This window comes from Rhinopithecus bieti, unplaced genomic scaffold, assembly GCF_001698545.2.
Source record: "Rhinopithecus bieti isolate Rb0 unplaced genomic scaffold, ASM169854v2 scaffold_5260, whole genome shotgun sequence".
Lineage (NCBI taxonomy): Eukaryota > Metazoa > Chordata > Mammalia > Primates > Cercopithecidae > Rhinopithecus > Rhinopithecus bieti.
In genome coordinates this window covers 6,181,654-6,203,879 of record NW_016805896.1, presented here as the reverse complement: position 1 = coordinate 6,203,879, position 22,226 = coordinate 6,181,654, and the positions used below count along the sequence as shown (strand labels likewise).

Here is a 22,226-nt window from a genome sequence, read left to right as displayed (position 1 = left end):
CCCCCCCCCCCCGCCCCCCCTCGCTCTGCTACACACAGAGGGAACATTAAAGAAAATACAGTTATAAAAGGTTCTCTTTTGAAACATACACATTCTCATATTTGCTACAACTTGTTCCAATTTTGAAAACATCACTTCTCATCGAGGTCCAGCAGAATGTCCCAAGATGTGGCCAAAGGTCCTCCACAAGTTTGTCATGAAGTAGATATACTGTAAACATCAAACACTTCTCTAATTGTGGAGAAGCTGATGAAAGCGTGATCTGTCAGAGGCTTTATTTTTGCCTTTAGATGTCTTTATTTCAGTTATTTTTACTGATTTTGCCACAGGCTACATCTCTCCTGAGCAGACTGCTGAAGAATCAGAAATTATAGCACTTTAATAGCAGTTCCTGTCTTTGGAATATGAAAACGGATTGATTCTTAGAAAAGGTGTCAGAATTTTAAACTGTAGAATAGTATCATTGGAAAATAATTATTGTTTTAACTAATATTGCATGCAAGCTTAAGGGAAATCCCATGTAAGCACAGTAGTTGAAACTGAATACCTGAAACCTTTCAAGAATCAATATTAATATTCTCCTTGTTTCATTTGCTTTTAACATTGCATACATCCCTCAAATATGGCTTTCCTGATTATATATGCTGAAATCCTTAGCGGCAATTATAAGAAAACCCTTTTCTCTTAGAACAAGAGAATTGTTTTCTTTCCTTAATTGGGGCCTAAGAAATTGCTTTCCTACAGTCTTATTCTAAGGAATAGCCTCCCCAACATCTGATAGATTATCTCCTCTGCTGATTTGGAAATTTAGACAGGTCATGTGGTGGGATCGGGAGGATAGTTCTCATTCTCTTGAGAACAGCAAAAGGTTCCACTTGAAAGGACACCATTATTTTGGCCAAGTGGTTGGATTGGCTAAAAATTCTATTTGCAAAGGAAAAAGAAAAAATTATATGTACACACATACATATATGTATGTGTGTATATAGATAATTGCATAAATGTGTATGCATGTTCCATGTATGTATATTAAAGTACATATGTATATATATGTATAGATGGATATAGAGATGTACAATATATACACATATCACAAAAGCAGTAAGTAGTAGAAAAGGACAGCTTAGAGGAAGACAGGCTTTTATTATGATATCTTTAAAACTCCATCGTAACAATAATGACAAAAAGCCTTCCACATTTCCATCTAAGTGCTGCTTTGTTCAGTAATATTTTCTCTCTGAAATTTACTTTGTGTTCACTTTTGCTTGATTCCACGCATACTTTTAAAACTTACTTGGAGGAAGGATGAAAGTAGGCTTACCTTGTTTTAATTTACTTTGCTTTATTGCACTTCACAAATACTGTGTTTTTTGGTAAATTGAAAGTCGGAGGCAACCCTGCACTGAGCAAGTCTATGGGCACCATTCCATTTTTCCAACAGCATGTGTTCATTTTGTGCGTCTGTGTCACATTTTGGTAATTCTCATAATATTTCAAGAATTTTTATTATAATTATATATTTCAATATTAAAATATGATTATTATTATATATATGGCGATGTATCATCAATGATCTTTTTTACTATTATATTTGTTTTGGGGTATCACAAACCATGTCCTTATAAGATAGTGAACTTAATCCATAAATGTGTTCTGACTGTTCACTGAGCAACTGTCTCCCATTTCTCTCCCTTTCTTCAGGCCTCCCGATTTCCTAAGACAGAGCAGTATTAAAATTAGGCCAATTAATAACCCTACAATGGCCTCTAAGAGTTCAGGTGGAAGGAAAAGTTGCATACGTCTCACTTTTCAATCGAAAACTAGAAATGATTACATTTAGTGAGGAAGGCATGTTGAAAGCTGAGATAGGCCGAAAGCTAGGCCTCTTGCACCAAATAATTAACTGAGTTGTGAATGGAAAGGAAAAGTTCTTAAGGGGAATTAAAAGTGCTACTCCTCTGAACACACAAATGATGAGAAAGTGAAACAGCTTTATTGTTGATATGGAGGAAGTTTTAGTGGTCTGAATAGAAGATCAAATCAGCCGCAATATTTCTTTAAGCCAGAGCCTAATATAGAACAAGCCCCTAACTCTTTTTTATTCTCTGAAAGCTTGGAGAGGTGAAGATGTGCTAGAAGGGAACTTGAAAGCTAACAGAGATTAACTCATGAGGTTAAAAGAAAGAAGCCATCTCTATAATCTAAAAGTGCAAGGTGAAACAGCAGTGGTTGATGCAGAAGCCGCAGCAAGTTATTCAGAAGACCTAGCTAAGATTATTGATGAAGGTGGCTGTGTTAAACAACAGATTTTCAGTGTAGATGGAACTGGAAAAAGATGCCATTGGGCTTTTATAGCTAGAGAGGAGAAGTCAATGCCTGGCTTGAAAGGATAGACTTACCCTTCTGTTAGGTGCTAATGCAGCTGGTGGCTTTAAGTGGAAACCAGTGCTCATTTACCATTCCGAAAATCCTATAGCCCTTTAGAATTATGCTAAATCTATTCTGCCTTTGCTCTGTAAATGGAACAGTAAAGCCTGAATGACAGCACATCTGTTTACAACATGGCTTACTGAATATTTTAAGTCCATTGTTGAGACTTACTGCTCAGAAAAAATATCCTTTTCAAAATATACTGCTGATTGACAATGCACTGGCTCACTGAAGAAGCTGATGGAGATATAAAAGGAGATTAATGTTGTTTTCATATTACTAATGCAATACATATTTTGCAGCATATGGATCAAGGAGTGATCGAATAAGACTTTGACTTTTAAGTCTTATTATTTAATAAATGCATTTTCTGTGGCTGCCATCGATAGTGATTCCTCTGATGGTTCTGGGCAAGGTGAATTGAAAGTCTTTTGGAAATAATTCACCATTCTGGATGCCATTAAGAACATTTCTGATTCATGGGAGGAGTTCAAAATAGCAACATTAACAGGAGTTTGGAAGAAGTTGATTCTGATATTCATAGATGACTTTGAGGAGTTCAAGACTTCAATGGAGGAAGTCACTGCAGATATGGTGCAGATAACAGGAGAACTAGAATTAGAAGTATAGTCTGAAGATGTGACTGAATTGTTGCAATCTTAGGATAAAACTTTCATAAGTGAGGAGTTGCTTCTTATGTGTAAAGAAAGTGGTTTCTTGAGATGCAGTTGACTCTGGGTTAAGATGCTGTGAACGTCGTTGAAGTAAAAACAAAGGACTTCTAATATTTCATAAACTTAGTTGATAAAGCAGCGGCAGGGTTTAAGAGGGTTGACTCCAATTTTGAAAGATGTTCTGCTATGGGCAAAATGCTATCAAACAGCATCACATACTACAGATAAGTTTTTTTGGGAAAGGAAGAGTCAATCAATGCAGCAAATTTTGTTGTCAGCTTATTTTAAGCAATTACCATAGCCATTCAAGCCTTCAACAGCCACCAACCACCCTGATCAGTTAGCTGCCACCGACATCCATGCAAGACCCTCCACCAGCAAAAAAATTATGACTCACTGAAAGCTCAGATTATTGTTAGCATTTTCAGAAATAATGTATTTTTAATTAAGGTATGTAAATTGATTTTTAGCATAATGCTATTGTACAGTTAATAGACTACAGTATAGTGATAGCTTTTATATGTACCGGGAAACCAAAAAATTTATGTGACTTATTTTTTTGCAACATTCACTTTATTGTTGTAGTTTGGAACTGAATTTGCAGTGTCTTTGTGGTATGCCTGTATAACATTTTTTATTTAGCCCTCATATGACTAGAGATAGTCTTGATTACAGCATTATAATCACAATACTTAAAAAATTATTACATATATTAGGACTTTTTTGACAGTGGTTGCAAAGAATTGTTTCCTTCAGTGGCTTTGACTTGAGGTTTTCAAGCTTGTAGGTTAAGGTTTATTACATCATCTTTAATATTTTTTCACTATTTATTCTGAATACTTAGTTCTCACAATATTCTCAGAATAGAAACTTATATTCATTTGTTAAAGAGGGATATAGTCTCTAGCATGGGGAAATTCATTGTCCCATGTTTATCACGTTTGGCTGTTTCTGTCAATGATACTTTTACAACTCTTTATTGCATCAGTTCCCAAACTATATTCTGGGGAATAGTTGTTCCATGAGATACTGATGGTTGTTCTGTGAGATGATTATAAAGTTTAAAAGTTTGGGAAATACTGTATAATTTATTCTTCAGGATTTAAAATAAATTTTAGTGTATTAGATAATACAGTAAATGAAACTACTTGACCATATTTAGTACATGCAGGCTATATTTATTGTATGGAAGAATGCATTTCTTTTAGATGGATTTATCTATTAAAATGCCTGGTTTTCAAAACACAATTTTGGTAATACTGTCTTACTGCAATTTTGGAAATAACTTTGAAAACTTATTTGCAAAATTGTCTTTGGCATACTGCTGATCTATCTCCTTTAGGGAGTCCATCCCTCTTAAGAGCCTTCTTTCATTTTTATGCCTATCTTTATGTTATTCTAAAGGATAACATTTTCCCTTGTGGATAAATCTTGAGCATATCTGTAGAGTCTCCTGGGCCATCTGAATTATACTTAGTGGTAAGGAAAAAATTAAAATTTACCTTTTAAAGAGAGTCAGTACCCTGGCTTTTATTCATACTGGGATGTAGACTACAGGGGCATTGGGTGCTTAATCATGCAGGGTATAAGTGGCTCAATGATAACAACATATGATAGTTCATATGCTCATTACTCTCTTATATTGTATTAGACTCCTGATTAGTGTCTCACTGTCTAGGTTGTCTTTGCTCTAAAGATCCTATTGATTTTTGTATTGGACACAACAGCTAACATAGTGTACTGCACACACTGTTTACCTTAGTAATGCTAAAAGGCTTGATAGATATTAGCACGTCTACAATACAGATCACCTGCAAGCACATTCTTCCCTTACACCTATCAATGTGATGCCACCTGCTCTGATTTTCTTCCTACCTCTTTCTGCTTTTTCTTAGTCTTTCTAACAGGATCTACTTTACCTCCTCATTCCTTTTACATTAGTATTCCTCAGGACTCTGCTTTAAGCCATCTTCTCTTTTGGTAAATATTCTTCGAATGTTCTCATCTATACCCATGTTTCCAACTACACTTTATTTGCTAATCGTTCCTATTTGGAAAAATATTTACCATTGAGCATCTTGCCCTATTCTCAGTTACTGACATCAACATATCCAAAGCCTTCATTTCTTATTTCTAAATACTGTTTCCCCCTTGTGCCTTTTCCTGTCTTGATGTTTGGTGCCAGCCTCTACCCAGTTAGCAAGCCTTATTCCTGGGAATCATCTTCCACATCTTTGTCTCATCTTTCTCAACCCCAGTTATCACTCAGTGCCATCAATTCTGGTTTTTATACTTCTCTTGAATGTTCTCCTTCCTCTCTGTTTCCACTGCCTAAACAATCTGAAAACTTTTCGTCGTTGGTTCTGCTGGCTCTTGATGCTAGTTAACAGAAATCCCTGTCTTAGTCTTGCCTTTTTCCAGGGCATCCTCTACACTGTAGTAGGAGTAACATATCGAAGACATCTACTGGGAATTATAATCAGCATCTCAACCTGATGTAGTGCTAAAACAAACCTCCTCTGCCTATAGTCTTGTCTTTTTAAAACTAATTAGCAGTTTTCTGCTTTTCATTCCTAAGTCCAAAATTCTTGATATCATCCTCGCCTGCCCTCTTTCATACCACACATTTAATCTATCATCAAATTATGCTGGCTCAATCTTCGGGATGTAATCAGAACCTAACCATTTCACGCTGCCTCCAGTGCTGTTACCCCAGTCCAAGCTACTATCATTTTATTCCTGGATTATTGAAAACCCTATATACCAGTGTGCCCAGTAGATCTTTATCTGCTAAAGCTATGCTGTCTAGTACAGTAGCCACTAGCCACTTGAGGCTTTTGAGCACTAGAAATATGGCTCACTAGAATATGAAGTGAGATGTGCTATTAAAAAGATACACTGGATATTGAAGCATTCGTTTTCAAAGAGAATGTAAAATACCTCATTAACAATATTTTATATTGAATATATGTTGAAATAATATTTTGGATAGTTTGGATTAAAGAAAATGCATTATTGAAATTAATTACCTGTTTCTTTTATTTTTTCCAACATGATTAGTAGAAAAAATTGAAATCACATATGTGACTCACCTTTATATTGCTATTAGACAGCAGTACTCTAAATATTTTTCTGAGCACAGCAATCAGAGCTAACCTTTGGAAATGTCAGATCTTATCATTCTTTGGACCAACACCCTCCAAAGGCTTTCTAGCCCCCTCGAGGGAGAAGGCAGTCTGTACAGTGGGTGACAAGGCCCAGTGTGATCCTGTCCCTTCCGCTCCTCTTCCTCCCACTTTCTGCTGTGTAGCTCCAAGGGCCTCCTTGCAAGACCCACCTGAGGGCCTTTGCATTTACATTCTCTTCGCTTGACTATTTCCCAGCTGGCTGTGTGGCTTGCTTTTGCATTTCTTTCTGCTCAAATATCTCTCATTAATTCTATTAGAGAGGCTCATCCCGATACCCTCTCTGGAGCAGCCATCATCTTACCTGCACATACTCAATGTGAATGTTTTCTTCATGTTTTGGCTTTACTTTGAATGACTCCTCGTTTCCTGTAGAATGAAGTCCAGATTACTTAGTATTTCTCGGTGCACCATTATTATTTAGCCACTTTCTAACTCCAGCACTCACTGTTCTCAGCAACTCTCATACTATGCAGTTAGAATCACTTGCAAGAAACACAAAATAAGAAAACTGTGGTTTGGAAAGTAGAGGTTTAAAGGATTATTATTAAATGTAAATCTATTCTTGCACTGAATTAACATGCATTCTTCTTCAAACGTTGTATGATATGCAAGGAGGACAGTTTATTTAACCCTTTGAATTCGAGTTGGCACCCATTCCTTAAAATGTATGTTAATAGTATCCATACCAAAGACACATGATATACTTTCCAAGAAAGAGTATAGACCTTTGTAAAAGGATCTCTATGTGAGTAAGTTTTCTTTTAGTGTTTATTTTCCTTTGGAACAAAGATTATGATCAGAATTTTTCTCCTGCTAATGAAATAGGAACTATAACTTATCAATAGTTAGATACTTCATTATAAGAGAGTTAGGTGATTTGGAGAATGAACATTTCTATTTTGGGTAATCAGGAAAACACATTATAGCTTAGGAATAAATCTTTCAGAAATGTTTATCGTTCCATTTCATTCAAATATATCTTTTGGACAGTATTTCTTAAAACCCATAAAATTAATGGTGTATTTAAAACATTTCATTGGCATTTATTTCCTAAATCAAATTCAGCACTAGTATTTAATTGTACTGTCTGTCACAGCCTGGGGATCTGGCAGTTAAAATTATTTTTCTCTTTTAAAATAAAAATATTTTCCTCCAGGGCTAGCTTTCATATTCTTGAGTGTGTTTATGTCACACTGCCTTGCATTTCCATGTGCTGAGATCTGGAGAATCTGTCAGAGCTAATCTGGATCTGGTATTTATTTGTATCTTAAAATTATGCTGAAATTTTAATTACTCACCATGCCCCTGGCTTGGTAGGATATATGGAACTCAACTTCTATATATCAGCTACTGGAGTTAAATTTTAAATCCTTCACTACCCAAAGCAAGGGCAGTACAATAAACTTTTGTTTACCCTCTGCAGGATGCTAAATGTTATACTGACTATAGAAGTTTATAAGGCAAAATCTAAGTCCTCAAATGCAGAATAATTCTAATCCACCGTGCCTTCTATACATGTGCTCCAGAGTGAGTAACTTTCTCTCCCTCTTCAGAGAACTTGTCTTCCGCCTGTCAGTCTTAATTGAAATCTGTCTTTGCAATATGAATACCTTTCCCCTTTTAATCTTTCTAAATTGAGTTGCCATTTTCTCAAGGCTCTGGAATCACAAGGACATCTATTCAAAGTTAATATTTGTAGAAAAATTTCGGACTTCATAGAGGCATATCATTTATATGACTATCTTGTCCTCACCCTTACTGTCTTTACTAAAACTCCTTTATAACATTTCTCAAAGACTTGTACTCAAGGTTGGCCATCATTTCATCCACTCCATCTCCCAGAATCATCCTGAGCAACTTTGATGTCTCCTGAAATGTTCTCCCAATGCCTTTACCTTCTTAATCCTGAAGACCTTCACCCAGTCATAAATATATCTCAGATTTGTCTTTCTTTTATAGCCTTTTACTGAAATACTCCAGTACCCTTTCTAGCAATGTCTCAGTTTCATTTTTCCTCCTCTCTTCTGTTACACAGCTACCAAAGTCATGTTTTTAAACACATACCTTTTAGGTTTTTTCCTTGGCTTCAAAAATTTGATATTTCTCATTGCCTAAAGTGGCGCTTCACAACTTTCCACCGTCATGGCTTACATTGAAAAAGGTAATAAATATGCGTGAGTAAACTGAGGGGGAAACTTGGACTAACCTGGGGCCTATGGTACGTTTACTGGGCTGCTCCCATGTAAAGCATAAAGCCCAGGCTCTTTAGGTTTGGTGTCTTATTTAGGAACCTCCTCACCTTTTCCCTCCTGAAACAGTACTGGAACAAGAACTGGAGGACAGGTCATTTTAGAGCCAAAGCCAGGTGTTAAATAGGGTGAGACAGGGAGGAGAGAAGCCCTTTGGACAACTGTGGCTCATTTATTGGAGAAAATGTGTAGAATGAGCCACGAAACTATTCCACAGGAGGACAGCAGGACAATGAAGCATTTTTCTACAGTCTGTTGTCTCTAATAAATTGGGAGTTGCACCCAGGGACAAACTCTGCATCTCCAGGCTGTACCTGCAGGGGAACTTGAAGTTCTTTTTGCTTCAGAGAAAGTCTTAGAGTGTTACAGGCTTAGGTTGGACCTAAGTGAATTCAACTGTAGTGGATTCAACTGTTTACCCTCTTTACTCTGTATTCATGTAGCCAAGATGGTATAAAGTGGAGTATCAGAAATGTCTGTTGTAGACTTCCTCTTGTACCACTCAGATCTTGTGCCTCACATTAAGCTCCCTCTATCTTTAACTCTTTAAAAAGTAACTGGTCATAATACTAATACATTGGAAAGAAGACAAAAATGAAAATAACAAGACTTATGACCAGACGCTTAGTTGATCAGCTATAGGCTGTGCCAGTCTCAAGCTGGTTTTAAGGATGTGGTTGGAGCTCATCATCTCCCTCCTTTGATACTCATTTCTGATTTTCTCACTCTTAGTCAGCACTTCTAGAAGTGACCCCGACCACCATCCCTGAGGAGTTTGAGCCATTGGTTGTCTTGCCCTGTCAGGATGTCAATCACCAGGCATGAATAACACCAAGAGATGTCCCAGGGAATCCCCAGCATTCCCAACACCCTTCTGTTCATCCCTTCCCTGTTGCAGCAGTCTTATTTCCTCATGATGGTTAGGGTTAATTGATTATCCTGTCTCCTTTCTTTGCCTACTGGTCCAACAGCATGAGTAATACAAAGTAACTAGACAAAGCTTTGGCTACAATGGGACCCTTACATTATCCACTAGTGCAGTGGTTCTCAGCTAGGGATGATTTTGCCCCCACGGGACATTTGGCAGTGTTTGGAGATGTTTTTTGTTGTTACATCTAATAGGGAATTGCTCCTGGGATCTACTGGGTAGAGTCCAGGGATGGTGCCAAACATCCGACATTACACAGGACATGCCCCCACTAAAAAGAATTATCTAGCCCCAAATGACAGCAGTGCCAATCTTGAGAAACCCTACTCTAATAGAAGTGATTCCCTGCTGGGAACCTGGACTTCTAATCCCACAGAGGCTAGAGCTATGGGGACAGAATGCAGGCAGTCTGCAAGTGGTTGTTTGGGAATGATAGTGCGAAGGTTTTTTCATTCTGTCCCTTAGTTCCCAGATCCATGTATTCTAGCCATTGGGAACATACCACCAAACAGCACCCATTTGGTTGAGTGCAGAAACCACACTGCAGAGGATAGTGTCCGAGAGTTGTCCAGTCAAAGGATGGGGAAGCTGAGGCATTTATTCATTCATATATCAGAGCTTTGGTAAACCTATGAGGTGGAACATTGACATGGTGATGTAACTGTACATCAGTCATGCTGAACCCAGGTGGGTGAAAAGGGCGTACAAGGACCAAAAGTATCTGTTCTATGTAGAATATATTCAGAATATAAATACAGGGTATTTTTCTTTATTGCCAGTGAATTTCCAGCACCCATACATGTGCCCTGCACATAGGTTCATATGAGTGGCTTAACAAGTTTCTGTTGAATAAGATGAAATAATTGAGCATGAATAAACAATAAATCAATGAATAAATGAAATGTCGCCTGAAAATTTTCAAGTGTATTGAATATTTTAGTGTGGTTACCAGTGCCATCTTAAATGAAGAACCTCACGATCTCGAATCTGTGGCCTCCCTGTAGATGTCACAGCGTCAACAATCAGCGTATCTTGCATTTGTTCTCAGTGTCTCTCTTTGCTGGCTTTGATTAGCTATTATCCACCTTAAGATAATATACTTGCTTTTTATGTTCAATATTCTCCTTTGCTCCTGAATGATGATTCAGCTGAAACATTCATGAAGGCATTATTTGAGTTAAATTTTAAAAGAGTGATAGTATTTCAATAGGTGAAAACGGAGTGTAGAGAAGATCAAAAACAAATAAAAAAATGAGGATAAGAAATCTCTTAAGTGTGTTTTCACGTAATTATAATTAGTGCTTAGGATATATGAATTCTATATGTGGAAGGAAGAGGAAATCTTTGAAGATCTAGTTGGGTTTACAGTTTGCCAGGCCTTTTAGTACCAGAGGAAAGCATCTTCACACCTTCATAAATGCCCCAGTTACTGATAGTTCATTATGTTCTGCTTCTACAGTAATGCTCATGCTCGTTGACAGTATACCTTATGCTTTTATCTCTAACCATTCTGTCCAGATCCTCTTAGACTCTCATGAGGCTGCATCAGGTTCTTCCTACACTCTCATATCCACATACATATATTCTCCGAGCTTTTGCATTTTGAGCTTCTTAATTCTCACTCACCTAATGCTTGACATTGTTTAATTTGTTATGTGTTTTAAATTCACTCACCAACTACATAAGAAGCCAGCCAAGGACAACACTAATTATTTCTGTCTCCTACACATCAGCAAGCAGAATGCATACATCAAATCTCCTAGTATTCATCCCAGGAGACCAATCTTTTGTTGGGTCGCTTTCCTCTCTTCCTCCTACCCTGCACATGCTCTCACTGGAGCTCCTGCTCGCTCTCCCTTCTCCTTTCTCTGTCTCCTTCCCCCTTCCTCCACCTCACACATACACTATCCAACACCACTCAGTTTTTGATTCTTTCCTGCATACTTCTGCCTTGAGTTATTCCTGATGGAACCTTGTTTTTGTCGGCTTATTTTCCTAGATGGGAAGTGATGGAATTTTACGCCTCAGTACTTCAGCTCTAAATAATGAATTCTTTGCATATGCAGCACAAGGGTGGAAACAGCGACTGGCAGAAGGTAAATTTGTATTTTCTATTATTATGTGACCTACTGGAGTACACATACTGTACTGAGCTTTGTACCTTTCTCTGATTTCCCAGTCTTTTTCCCCCCACAGTACACTTTAATTTAGTAAAAACTCTTATCCCTTTCCAAATGAGTTCACTAATTCTTTTGTTATACTTGACATTATTGATGTCAGATATTTTTGAAGAAAGCATAATTTTATCTTGAACATCGTAAAATTTTTGATGCAGCAACATTTTCTTGGGGATGGTAATTTTAATGACACTGTTTGATCCATTATGCATTCTCTTAAGCATCCTGGTACCTAAATAAAATTCGTTGAATGCTCTCTTCCCCGGATGTTACTGCTTCACCTTATTCTTGCTTTAGTCACCAAGTTTCTTGAAAGACTAAAAAGTGCCCAATGCTACTATATTTTTCCTCTTTACACACTCACACTGTTACAGTCAGGGTGGGCCCACTGTATACGACTGAAATATTCCTCCTAGAGAAGAATACTAGCCAGGCGTGGTGGCTTATGCCTATTATCCCAGGACTCTGGGAGGCCTTGGCAGGCAGATCGCTTGAGCTCAGGAGTGAAGACCAGCCTGAGCAACATGGTGAAACTCCATCTCTACAAAAAATACAAAAATCAGCCAGGCGTGGTGGTGCATACCTATAGTCTCAGCAACTCAGCAGTCTACAGTGGATGGATCACTTAGGCTCAGGAAGTCAAGGCTGCAGTGATTGACCTACTGGACATGCTACTGCACTCCAGCCAAGGCAACAGAGTGACACCCTGTCTCAAAAAAAAAAAAAAAAAAGAAAATTACTAATGGCAAATTCCAATTTGCTGTTCTCAGTCCTTACATTTCAAGTTCCGTCACCAATATCTCATTTGTTTTTTCACCCCATCTGACTTGAAACCATCTACTTTAGATTTTAAAAACAGAATTTAAATTATTTTTCTGGGGCTACATTTCTGCCAGCCCTTGCTCAGCTTTCATCATGATCTCCTATTCTTCCATCTGATACCTCCAGCATTTTCTTTTCTAATCATAGTATTCCCTAAGCTGCCTCATTCACCACCTTGGTTTTAGCTATTGCCAGCATGCCAAGAATTTTCAAATCTGGCCTTCACCCCCTTACCTAATCCCCCCCACTGCTTCCCCAGTGTTTTATTTTCAAATGCTTAGCAGATCTCATTAGCTGATACCAGGAACTTTAAACCAAAATGCCCAATATTAAATTCACTAGCTTCTCTTCCCTCTCTACTCCTTCTTCTGTTTCCTCTATTTCTGTAATGTCACAACTGTCCTCATAGTTCCTCAGTTTGAAACCTTACCGATGTATTTGATCCTGTTCCTTTTCTCCATGCCTATCTGGTCATGAACTATTACTTGATTGTACTTGATTCCTCTTCAGCATTCCTGCTGCTACTGGCCCCATGGTAATCTCCACCTCTCCTGTGTGCTATTCAGTAGCCCTATAGCTGCAGTCCTCCAGTTCTTCACTCTGTTGTCAGACCTGTTTTTCTACACAGCTTATTTGGCCATGTTCCTTCCACACTGAATGCCACCAGAAGCTCCCCCTGTCTCTCATAGAAAAGTGAAGAACATTCTTTAGAACATCTATTGGGTAACTGACCTCAGCTTTTATTTCCCTATGTTTTACTCACAATTGGCCACCCAAAAGGTCATAAATATATGGATTCGTATCTCTGGCCTTGTGATTTAATTACTTTATAAAAGCCTGAGCAACCTTCAAAATTTCACTCAAGAATCAGCTCCTATATGTGATCCTCCTTAATCAACGTAGGCAGAATTAAGCGCTTTACTTTCTATATTTCACTACATTTATTATTATGGCCTATACAGGGCTTTATACATTATATTATAGTCTATTTCCAGCAGACTGATTTCCTTAAGGACAGTGAATATACTCTCTTTTATTTGTATCCCCTAGCATGTAATACATTTGCTAAATGCTTTAGCGTTCTTCTAAAGCATTTAGCTTTAGCATTTTTATGAACATCTTGAGTGATGTTCATAAAAAGGGAAGCTGTAGAAATGTTATCATTATTTGTCCTAGTGCTTTTCAAGATCCATAAAAGTTTACTCAAATGAATTACATGTTTTCTTTATTAATTGGCAAAAGATGTGACCACATTTACTCAATACATTAGCATTTTCTTTTTAGGAGAGTTTACCCCAGAAATGCAATTGCGGATAAGGCAAGAAATTGAGAAGGAAAAGAAAACAGAACCTTGGAAAGAAAAATTCTTTGAGAGGTTTTATGGAGAAAAGTAAGTACTAGAGTATTTTTTCTCATTTCTCTGAGAAGGAAATGAAAATGTGATTCTCTGCTTCACATAGCACACTCATATGCTGTAAAACTTAATAAACCTGTGATAAAAGGCAATAGTCCCTCAGTGTAAGAAATTGCAGATGAAATTATAGTGGTATATCAGCACTTAAATTTTTAAAAAATGCATTTTCAAGGATTTATAACTTGTTCATGAAATTTTATTTTGGTCTGAAAGTAGCACATGAAATCTTAAAGAAGTCACTTTTGAATTTCTTAACAGATTTGAGTGAAATTCTCCTGTTTTCAAGTATGTTCATGGATTAATGCTTTATAGATAAGTAATTTTAGGCACGTGTTTAATTCTCACATTTTTCTAAAAATATTGACTGTGCCTAATGCATTTTAATCTTTGTTTAGTTCTTGTTTTGGGGAGAGCCTGAGATACTATCTTTTGCTTTATCTTCCTCTTCAAATGTAATCTGTCTTTAATTTATGTGTGTGTGAGAGCTTCTTTTTTAAGTAACACAAGCCTTTACATCATAGTGTGTTAGCAAATGAACTAACCCTGAGAGCAGTTTCACCTTTGCCTCATGTTTAGCAGAGACACATTCTGCTTTGGCAATATTAGTGTCTCAGAAGATCAGATCCCTAAAAAAGGAGGGGTTTAAGAACTTACTGTTGACGGTCACTTCAGATCCCCCTTAGAGGAACTTATGCTCCACCTCCCACCTACAAAATCAATGCTTGAAAGTTATTATTTTGTATAAAGAACACAGGTGGTTGCAGGTAACAAGACCTATGTCATGTGATCTCATTTCACAAATTACACCTGTAAACGGGGGAAAGAAAGACATGCCAGAAGGAGTCTCATGTGAGAGCTCTTCATGTAAGGAAATTAGATACTTAACAGACCACTTGGGGTAGGGTGCTCAGAGTATGCTGGCCTTCATGAATTGTCCTAAATGGCACTCCGCAGTCCTCTTGAGTAGGAAGGCCTGTTTTTAATTGCTGTGCCAGGATTTATGTGTGTGTGTGTGTGTGTGTGTGTGTATGTATTTATATACTATATATGTGTATATTTCTATATATACGTATATATACACACATATATATTAAGCAAAACCAAATAAAGATAATTAATGTCTTTTCTCAAACATTAAAAATGTGACAAACTAGTTATGTGTCTTCGCATGAAGTCACCAGCAATATCACTCAAGCCTGGCTGCATCAAAATCTAGGAGTTGTGCCCAGGAGTCTGTGTTTTAGAAGCTTTCCAGGAGTCATGCTGATGCCCAGCAGGATTAAGAACCCTGGAAGATAAGATTAAAGACCACTTAGGAGCCTTCTTCCCTCTCCTTTTGCCTGTGAAAGAAAATGCTGGGAGCACTCTTGTTAGTAATGGCAGAAGCCTAACTGAGATAGTACCTCCAAAGCATTGGTTCTTAATTTTTAGTGATAGATCCATTCTTTTATTAAATTAATGTATTTATCTAACATCTCCTCTGTGCCAAACACTCTCCTGGATGCCAGGGATGCAGTTGTTTGTAGGATTACCTAAGCTCTACTCCCAGAGAATCTCAGTTCAAGGGACTTATATTACAGAGAACTTTCTTTCATGTAACAACTAATCATTGAGTATACACTGGCTCTGATATGCTTCTAAGAGCTTTGCAAATATTTCACTTAATCCTCCCAACAATTTCATAAGATGGATACCATTATTCATAATTTTTTTAAATTAGGAAGCTGAGGGAAAGTGAAGCTAAGTAATTTTCCCAGGTTTATAACAGTGAGGTTAAGTAACTTGCTTGGGGTCTTAATCCTGCAAATCCTTCTCAGAAAAATCTACACACAGGCATATTTTTTGCATGAAATTTAGAGGCTTTCCAGATTCCCTTGGATATCAGATCTAGGGCCCCTTCCCTAGAAGGTGACAGCTATGATATTGTTAATAAACATGACCCCCTCATTGCTGTCACCAAGCTCTGAATGCAAAACATACTTCTACTTAGCCTTTTTTTTTTTTTTTTTTTTTTTTTTGCTGTAGTTTATCAGTAGCTTTTGTCCTCTCACATCACTGGACTTGTCTCTTGATCTTTTCTGTCTTTCATTACATATTGCATGGCAGATATATTTTGAACGTTTCATTGACTGCCCTTCTCATTTTGTTGCTCCCAGGTTACCTTTATTCCCCTACCACCAGACAGTTTTTAGTTGACTGACACCATGTGCCTTTTCATTGCTCTAAGTTTTTTTTTTTCAAAAATGTGTCTAAACATTCACACTAGTGTCCAGTTAAGATCTGTCTTAGTTTTCAATTTTTTTAGGTACTTGTTATGATTCTCACTTGCCTAATTTCTTTATAGTATTATTCTATATTTGTTTTGCATCATTTGTATTAATGCTAAGTATTACAGGGCTTGGCTTATGAATTTGTGTCTAGATTTCTGGAGGCCAGGGTTTTCCTTTGTGTAGTATGAGGAACTGTGACTATCTTCCTCCTCCTATGCCTTATGCAATCTTAAATCTGTTTTTCTGTGAAAACAAGAAAATGTTGACACGGGCATATTTTATACAGTGCTGTTGTACATATACACTTACCTATCTGCGTGTTTAATAATATTATTAACCACCTAGCAGAAATTTGGCTGCCAGTGGATAGATTTCTGTATGTTACATACTTATTCTAGTATCAATGGTACCTCTGCTTGACCTAGTCCCAAGGAACCTTATTTCTTGAAGATTATTCTGCTTTAAATTTATCCGTAATGTTGTTTTTCTGATCTTCTCAGTATAGTATAGTTATAAATTGTAGCTTAGTTTGAATTCATCTTAGAGAACATTGAAAGGAAAGAGAATATTTATGAAGGCAGTATTTTCTACCTTTTCAGAGATTTCTAAATTTAAATAAAGAAGGCAATGGCCAAACACCCAAAAACTGTATTCAACGTTATTTCCCTTTCACATTGAGGATTTTTAAAAAGCAAAGGTTAAAGTGGTTTTCACTGAGGTGTTGTTTGCATCAATGATACTATGACTATATTTCCTCACTTAAATGTGCTTTTTCCTCTGGAAATGTTCTCTCTCCTGCTTATCTTTCTCATTGCCTGTACCCTAATTTAACTTCATTTAGAGCAGCATGTTTCTCTACCATCTGATGCTGACAATGTAAATTATATGACAGAAAACAGTGATTTACAGTACCCTTGACTGTAACTCTGATTAGATTTGCCTTAAGACCTGAACATCGGCCGGGCACGGTGGCTCAAGCCTGTAATCCCAGCACTTTGGGAGGCCGAGACGGGCGGATCACGAGGTCAGGAGATCGAGACCATCCTGGCTAACGCAGTGAAACCCCGTCTCTACTAAAAAATACAAAAAAAAAAACCTAGCCAGGCGAGGTGGCGGGCGCCTGTAGTCCCAGCTACTTGGGAGGCTGAGGCAGGAGAATGGCATAAACCCGGGAGGCGGAGCTTGCAGTGAGCTGAGATCCGGCCACTGCACTCCGGCCTGGGCGACAGAGCGAGACTCCGTCTCAAAAAAAAAAAAAAAAAAAAAAAAAAAAACCTGAACATCATGCTCAATTATTTCTTGATTTGTCGGTACCTGTCACATATGGAATATCTTCACAGTAAGAGATCTGCATGAAAGAATTTAAAAGTCTTGCTTCACACAAATGTAAGCTGGTAGAATAACTTTGATAACCCCAAATATGTTCTGTTATTCTTTAATGAAATTTCCATGTTGTCTTAGGTTAGACAGTTAGATGCCAAAATAAGGTGATTGAGTAATACTTCTTAGATTAGTTTAAGAAAACCAGTCTTTGGAACTCATTCCAATTTCAGAATTTGATGAATTTCATTCATCTTCTATTGATCTTAATTTCTTGGTTTTCTTGTACCCTCCAAAAACTATGTAATTTTCTATTATAAGAGCATCTTTCTACTTCTAGATTTAAAAAATATATGTCCTATATGTTATTTTGCTTTTCTGCTCATATTTTCTAATACTTTGTTGTATGTAATTTTCTTATTCCTTTATTAACACTTGGTAAGGCTCATATCTCCTTGCTTTACAAAATAAAAATCTAGACTGTTCTTAACCAGAAGTAGAGTTATAGTTGAGATTATAAAAGCAGCAAAGAAGTATCATCATTATAAACTGGTTTACATAAATTAAGCATGTTAGTGATTATAAATATTTTCTAATACTTTGTTGTATGTAATTTTCTTATTCCTTTACTAACACTTGGTAAGGTTCATATCTCCTTGCTTTACAAAATAAAAATCTAGACTGCTCTTAACCAGAAGCAGAGTATTAGTTGAGATTACAAAAGCAGCAAAGAAACATCATCATTATAAACTGGTTTACATAAATTAAGCATATTAGTGATTATAAATGTAATTTGATACACTTACTTCTATTGAATACTGCATTTCTGAGAGATCCCAGTTGTGCCTTTCATGTTTTGTGGTTGAGCAATAATTTCTTATCTCTAATTTCTGTACAGGCTGGGCATGTCAAGAGAGGAATCTGTGAAGCTCACTGCTGGACCAAACAATGCCGGAGCTCAGAGTAGTTCTTCATGTGGGACTTCTGGCCTTCCAGTTTCTGCACAGACACCCTTGGCAGAACAACAGTCAAAAAGCATGAAAAGCCCAGCTTCTCCAGAGCCTGGTTTCTGTGCTACTCTTTGCCCTATGGTAGAAATTCCAGCTAAAGATATAATGGCAGAATCGGAGTCAGAGGATATCTTGATCCCTGAAGAATCTGTAATTCAGGAGGAAATTACAGAAGAGGTAGAGACTAGTATCTGTGAATGCCAGGATGAAAATCATAAGACAATACCTGAATTTTCTGAGGAGTCTGAAAGTCCAACCAATTCTCATGAAGAACCCCAAACAGCACCTCCTGAAGATAACTTGGAGTCCTGTGTTATGATGAATGATGTTTTAGAAACTTTGCCTCATATTGAAATTAAGATAGAAGAGAAGTCAGAATCGCCCCAGGAAGAAATGACAGTTGTTATTGATCAGTTAGAAGTCTGTGATTCTCTTGTTCCTTCCACTTCATCTGTGACTCATGTCAGTGACACAGAACGTAAGGAGTCAGAAACTGCAATAGAGACCAGTACCCCCAAAATAAAAACAGGGTCATCTTCTCTAGAAGGCCGGTTTCCAAATGAAGGAATTTCTGTAGATATGGAGCTACAGAGTGACCCTGAAGAACAGCTTTCAGAAAATGCCTGCATCTCTGAAACGTCCTTTTCTTCTGAGAGCCCAGAGGGAGCCTGTACCAGCCTGCCTTCCCCAGGAGGGGAAACACAGTCCACATCAGAAGAATCATGTACTCCAGCCTCCCTTGAGACAACATTTTGTTCCGAGGTATCTAGCACTGAAAATACAGACAAATACAACCAGAGAAATTCCACTGATGAAAACCTTCATGCATCTTTGATGTCAGAAATATCTCCAATATCCACTTCACCTGAACTATCAGAAGCATCTCTTATGTCCAATTTACCATTAACATCTGAAGCATCACCAATATCCAACTTACCTTTAACATCAGAAACCTCACCGATGTCTGACTTACCTTTAACATCAGAAACTTCTTCAGTGTCTTCCATGCTTCTCGCCTCTGAGACCACTTTTGTATCCAGTTTGCCACTTCCTTCAGAAACGTCTCCAATTTCTAACTCTTCCGTAAATGAGAGAATGGCACATCAGCAAAGAAAGTCACCTTCTGTATCTGAAGAGCCGCTCTCCCCGCAGAAAGATGAGTCTTCCGCCGCTGCCAAACCTCTGGGAGAGAACCTTACCTCACAGCAGAAGAATCTATCTAATACTCCGGAACCCATCATAATGAGTTCTTCTTCCATTACTCCTGAAGCATTTCCATCTGAAGATTTGCACAATAAAACCCTGAGTCAGCAAACTTGTAAATCTCATGTTGACACTGAGAAGCCCTACCCTGCTTCGATTCCAGAAGTTGCTTCTGCTGAAATGATAAAAGTTAAAAATCATAGCGTCCTGCAAAGAACAGAAAAAAAAGTGTTATCTTCACCATTGGAATTATCTGTCTTTTCTGAAGAGACAGAGAATAAGGGAAATGAGCTTCCATCTGCTAAAGTGCAGGACAAGCAATATATCTCATCAGTGGATAAGACTTCATTTTCAGAAGGCTCTAGAAATAAGACACATAAGCAAGGGAGTACACAGAGTCGGTTAGAAACCTCACATACTTCCAAGTCGTCAGAGCCCTCCAAGTCACCTGATGGGATGAGAAATGAAAGTAGAGATTCAGAGATATCAAAGAGGAAAACTGCAGAGCAGCACAGCTTTGGAATCTGTAAGGAAAAGAGAGCTAGGATAGAAGATGATCAGTCAACCCGGAACATATCATCTAGCAGCCCACCTGAGAAAGAACAGCCTCCAAGAGAGGAACCAAGGGTTCCCCCTCTCAAGGTATGGTATTAAACAAAAGACAATTCCATAGATAGGCTTTTCCTATTTAGAAGCCTAATTTTTCAAGAATAATTAGATTTTCTTCCTTCTAGGTTTTATGCAGCAATTTATGATATCATCCTCTAATAGTAAATTATCTTCTTTATGACTATGTGTTGAATTCATAAAAGCAGTTTAGATACATGCATATGTTTAGACCCAGCATTAAAGAAAAATGAATTAAAGAAAGAGAATAGGGCTGGAAATGTCTCCAGGCCACTGAGACCCCTGGGTTTATGGGGATTTCCAGGTGTAGGGCAGAGACCTGTGTGAACCTGGGAACATGTGAAAGATAACGTAGCATCCTATGAACGCTCTTGAGAGAACTTACGGCATAAACCCAGTGTAATTTTTTTTTGAGTTTCTACCCTCTGTCATTTATACTGACTTGATGCTTTTATCTAAGTGCATTTATACTGTTGTACTGTAAAGTGGATTATTCCATCATAGCATTGGTCTAGAATTATAAACATCTCAAGCTTCTTGAATAAAAAAATATGCTCTATCTGTATATATAAAAATCTATGAAATTTTCATTTTATATATGACTCGTGTTCTCCACAGGCTGACTTTAAAAGTATGGTTGTACTTACTTTTCTTAATAAAGCAATCTCTAGTAAGCAAGATTCTAGAGGTGTAAAAGATGAGCATTAAGTTCCATTAAAAACTCACTATGCATTTTAATTTCTGAAGCAATAGAAATAATAATAGAAACTTTTCATAGGAGATATTTTTAAACATGCCAGTCTGTCAGAAGCTAATTTTCAAAGTCATATGGACTTTATGTAAAGATAGATAGATAGATAGATAGATAGATAGATAGATAGATAAACAGCATGAGGGAAATTTGTAGTCATGGAAATGTTCTGTATCTTAATTGTATCAACGTCAGTATCCTGGTTGTGATATGTCAGAATCTTGCAAGATGTTACCATCTTGCCATATTATTGAGCACATAGTTAATAAATTAAGCATTGCGAAGAAAAGGTAAATACTACAAGAATATTTGATGTTTGGTCTTAAGAGCTCTTGCTTAAGGATAGTTAAGTTTAATTATTTAAAATATGTTTAATTTTTTACACTAGGAAAAATATTAAAAGAGCAAATTGAATCTTCTCCCCAAAATTATCCTTTCTTTTCTTGGCCTTTGGAATAGAAGAGAGACTTCACAAGCAGTTTGAAAATGAGAAACAAATGGGTGCAGCACACCAACATGGCACAAGTATACATATGTAACAAACCTGCACGTTGTGCACATGTACCCTAGAACTTAAAGTATAATAAAAAAAATAAAGAAAATGAGAAACAAGATAGCTCAGGAAGACAATTTCATCTATCGAAGTTCCAAAGCATAATTCTAAATTGATATGTATAATCTGGAAAAAAGGGAAACAGAATACATGGAAATAGCACCGAATGGGAAGCCCAAAGGCTCTAGTCACTCACTGGTTATATGACCGCAGGACAAACTGCTTTACCTGCACAGCCTCAGTTTCCTGAACTGTGAAATGAGGGATGTCAACTAGAGTCTTTCCAGCTCTACACAGTCATGTCTAAGAATGCTTTTAGTGACTAGAGCAACACAGCCTTGCTATGGAATGCTGGCTGTTAGACCTTGTGCCTCATGAATTTGGTGATGAATCTGTGAGTCTCTTAATTACCAAGAATTGGTAAACAGTATTTTTAAATGGGTTGGGACATTTACAAAATTCAGCAGATTGTGGATTACCAATATCAAAAGAAACTGCCCAATGCATAAATTCTTTAGAGGCAGAAAATCAGAGTTTCCCTTGCTTTTATGCAAATGTAATGATAATACAATCCCTTTGGAAAACAGAACACTCTGACAAATGTAATCTC

General features: G+C 37.3%; 1 protein-coding gene across 1 annotated transcript in view; it reads left to right on the top strand.

Annotated features, from left to right (window-relative positions):
* The window catches only part of ASXL3 (ASXL transcriptional regulator 3), a 162,706-nt gene that overhangs the window by 134,203 nt on the left and 6,277 nt on the right, over window positions 1-22,226 (top strand). The window contains 3 exon segments of the mRNA XM_017874075.1: window positions 11,469-11,565; window positions 13,753-13,858; window positions 18,371-20,327. Of these exon segments, the coding sequence (XP_017729564.1) occupies window positions 11,469-11,565; window positions 13,753-13,858; window positions 18,371-20,327 (2,160 nt within the window).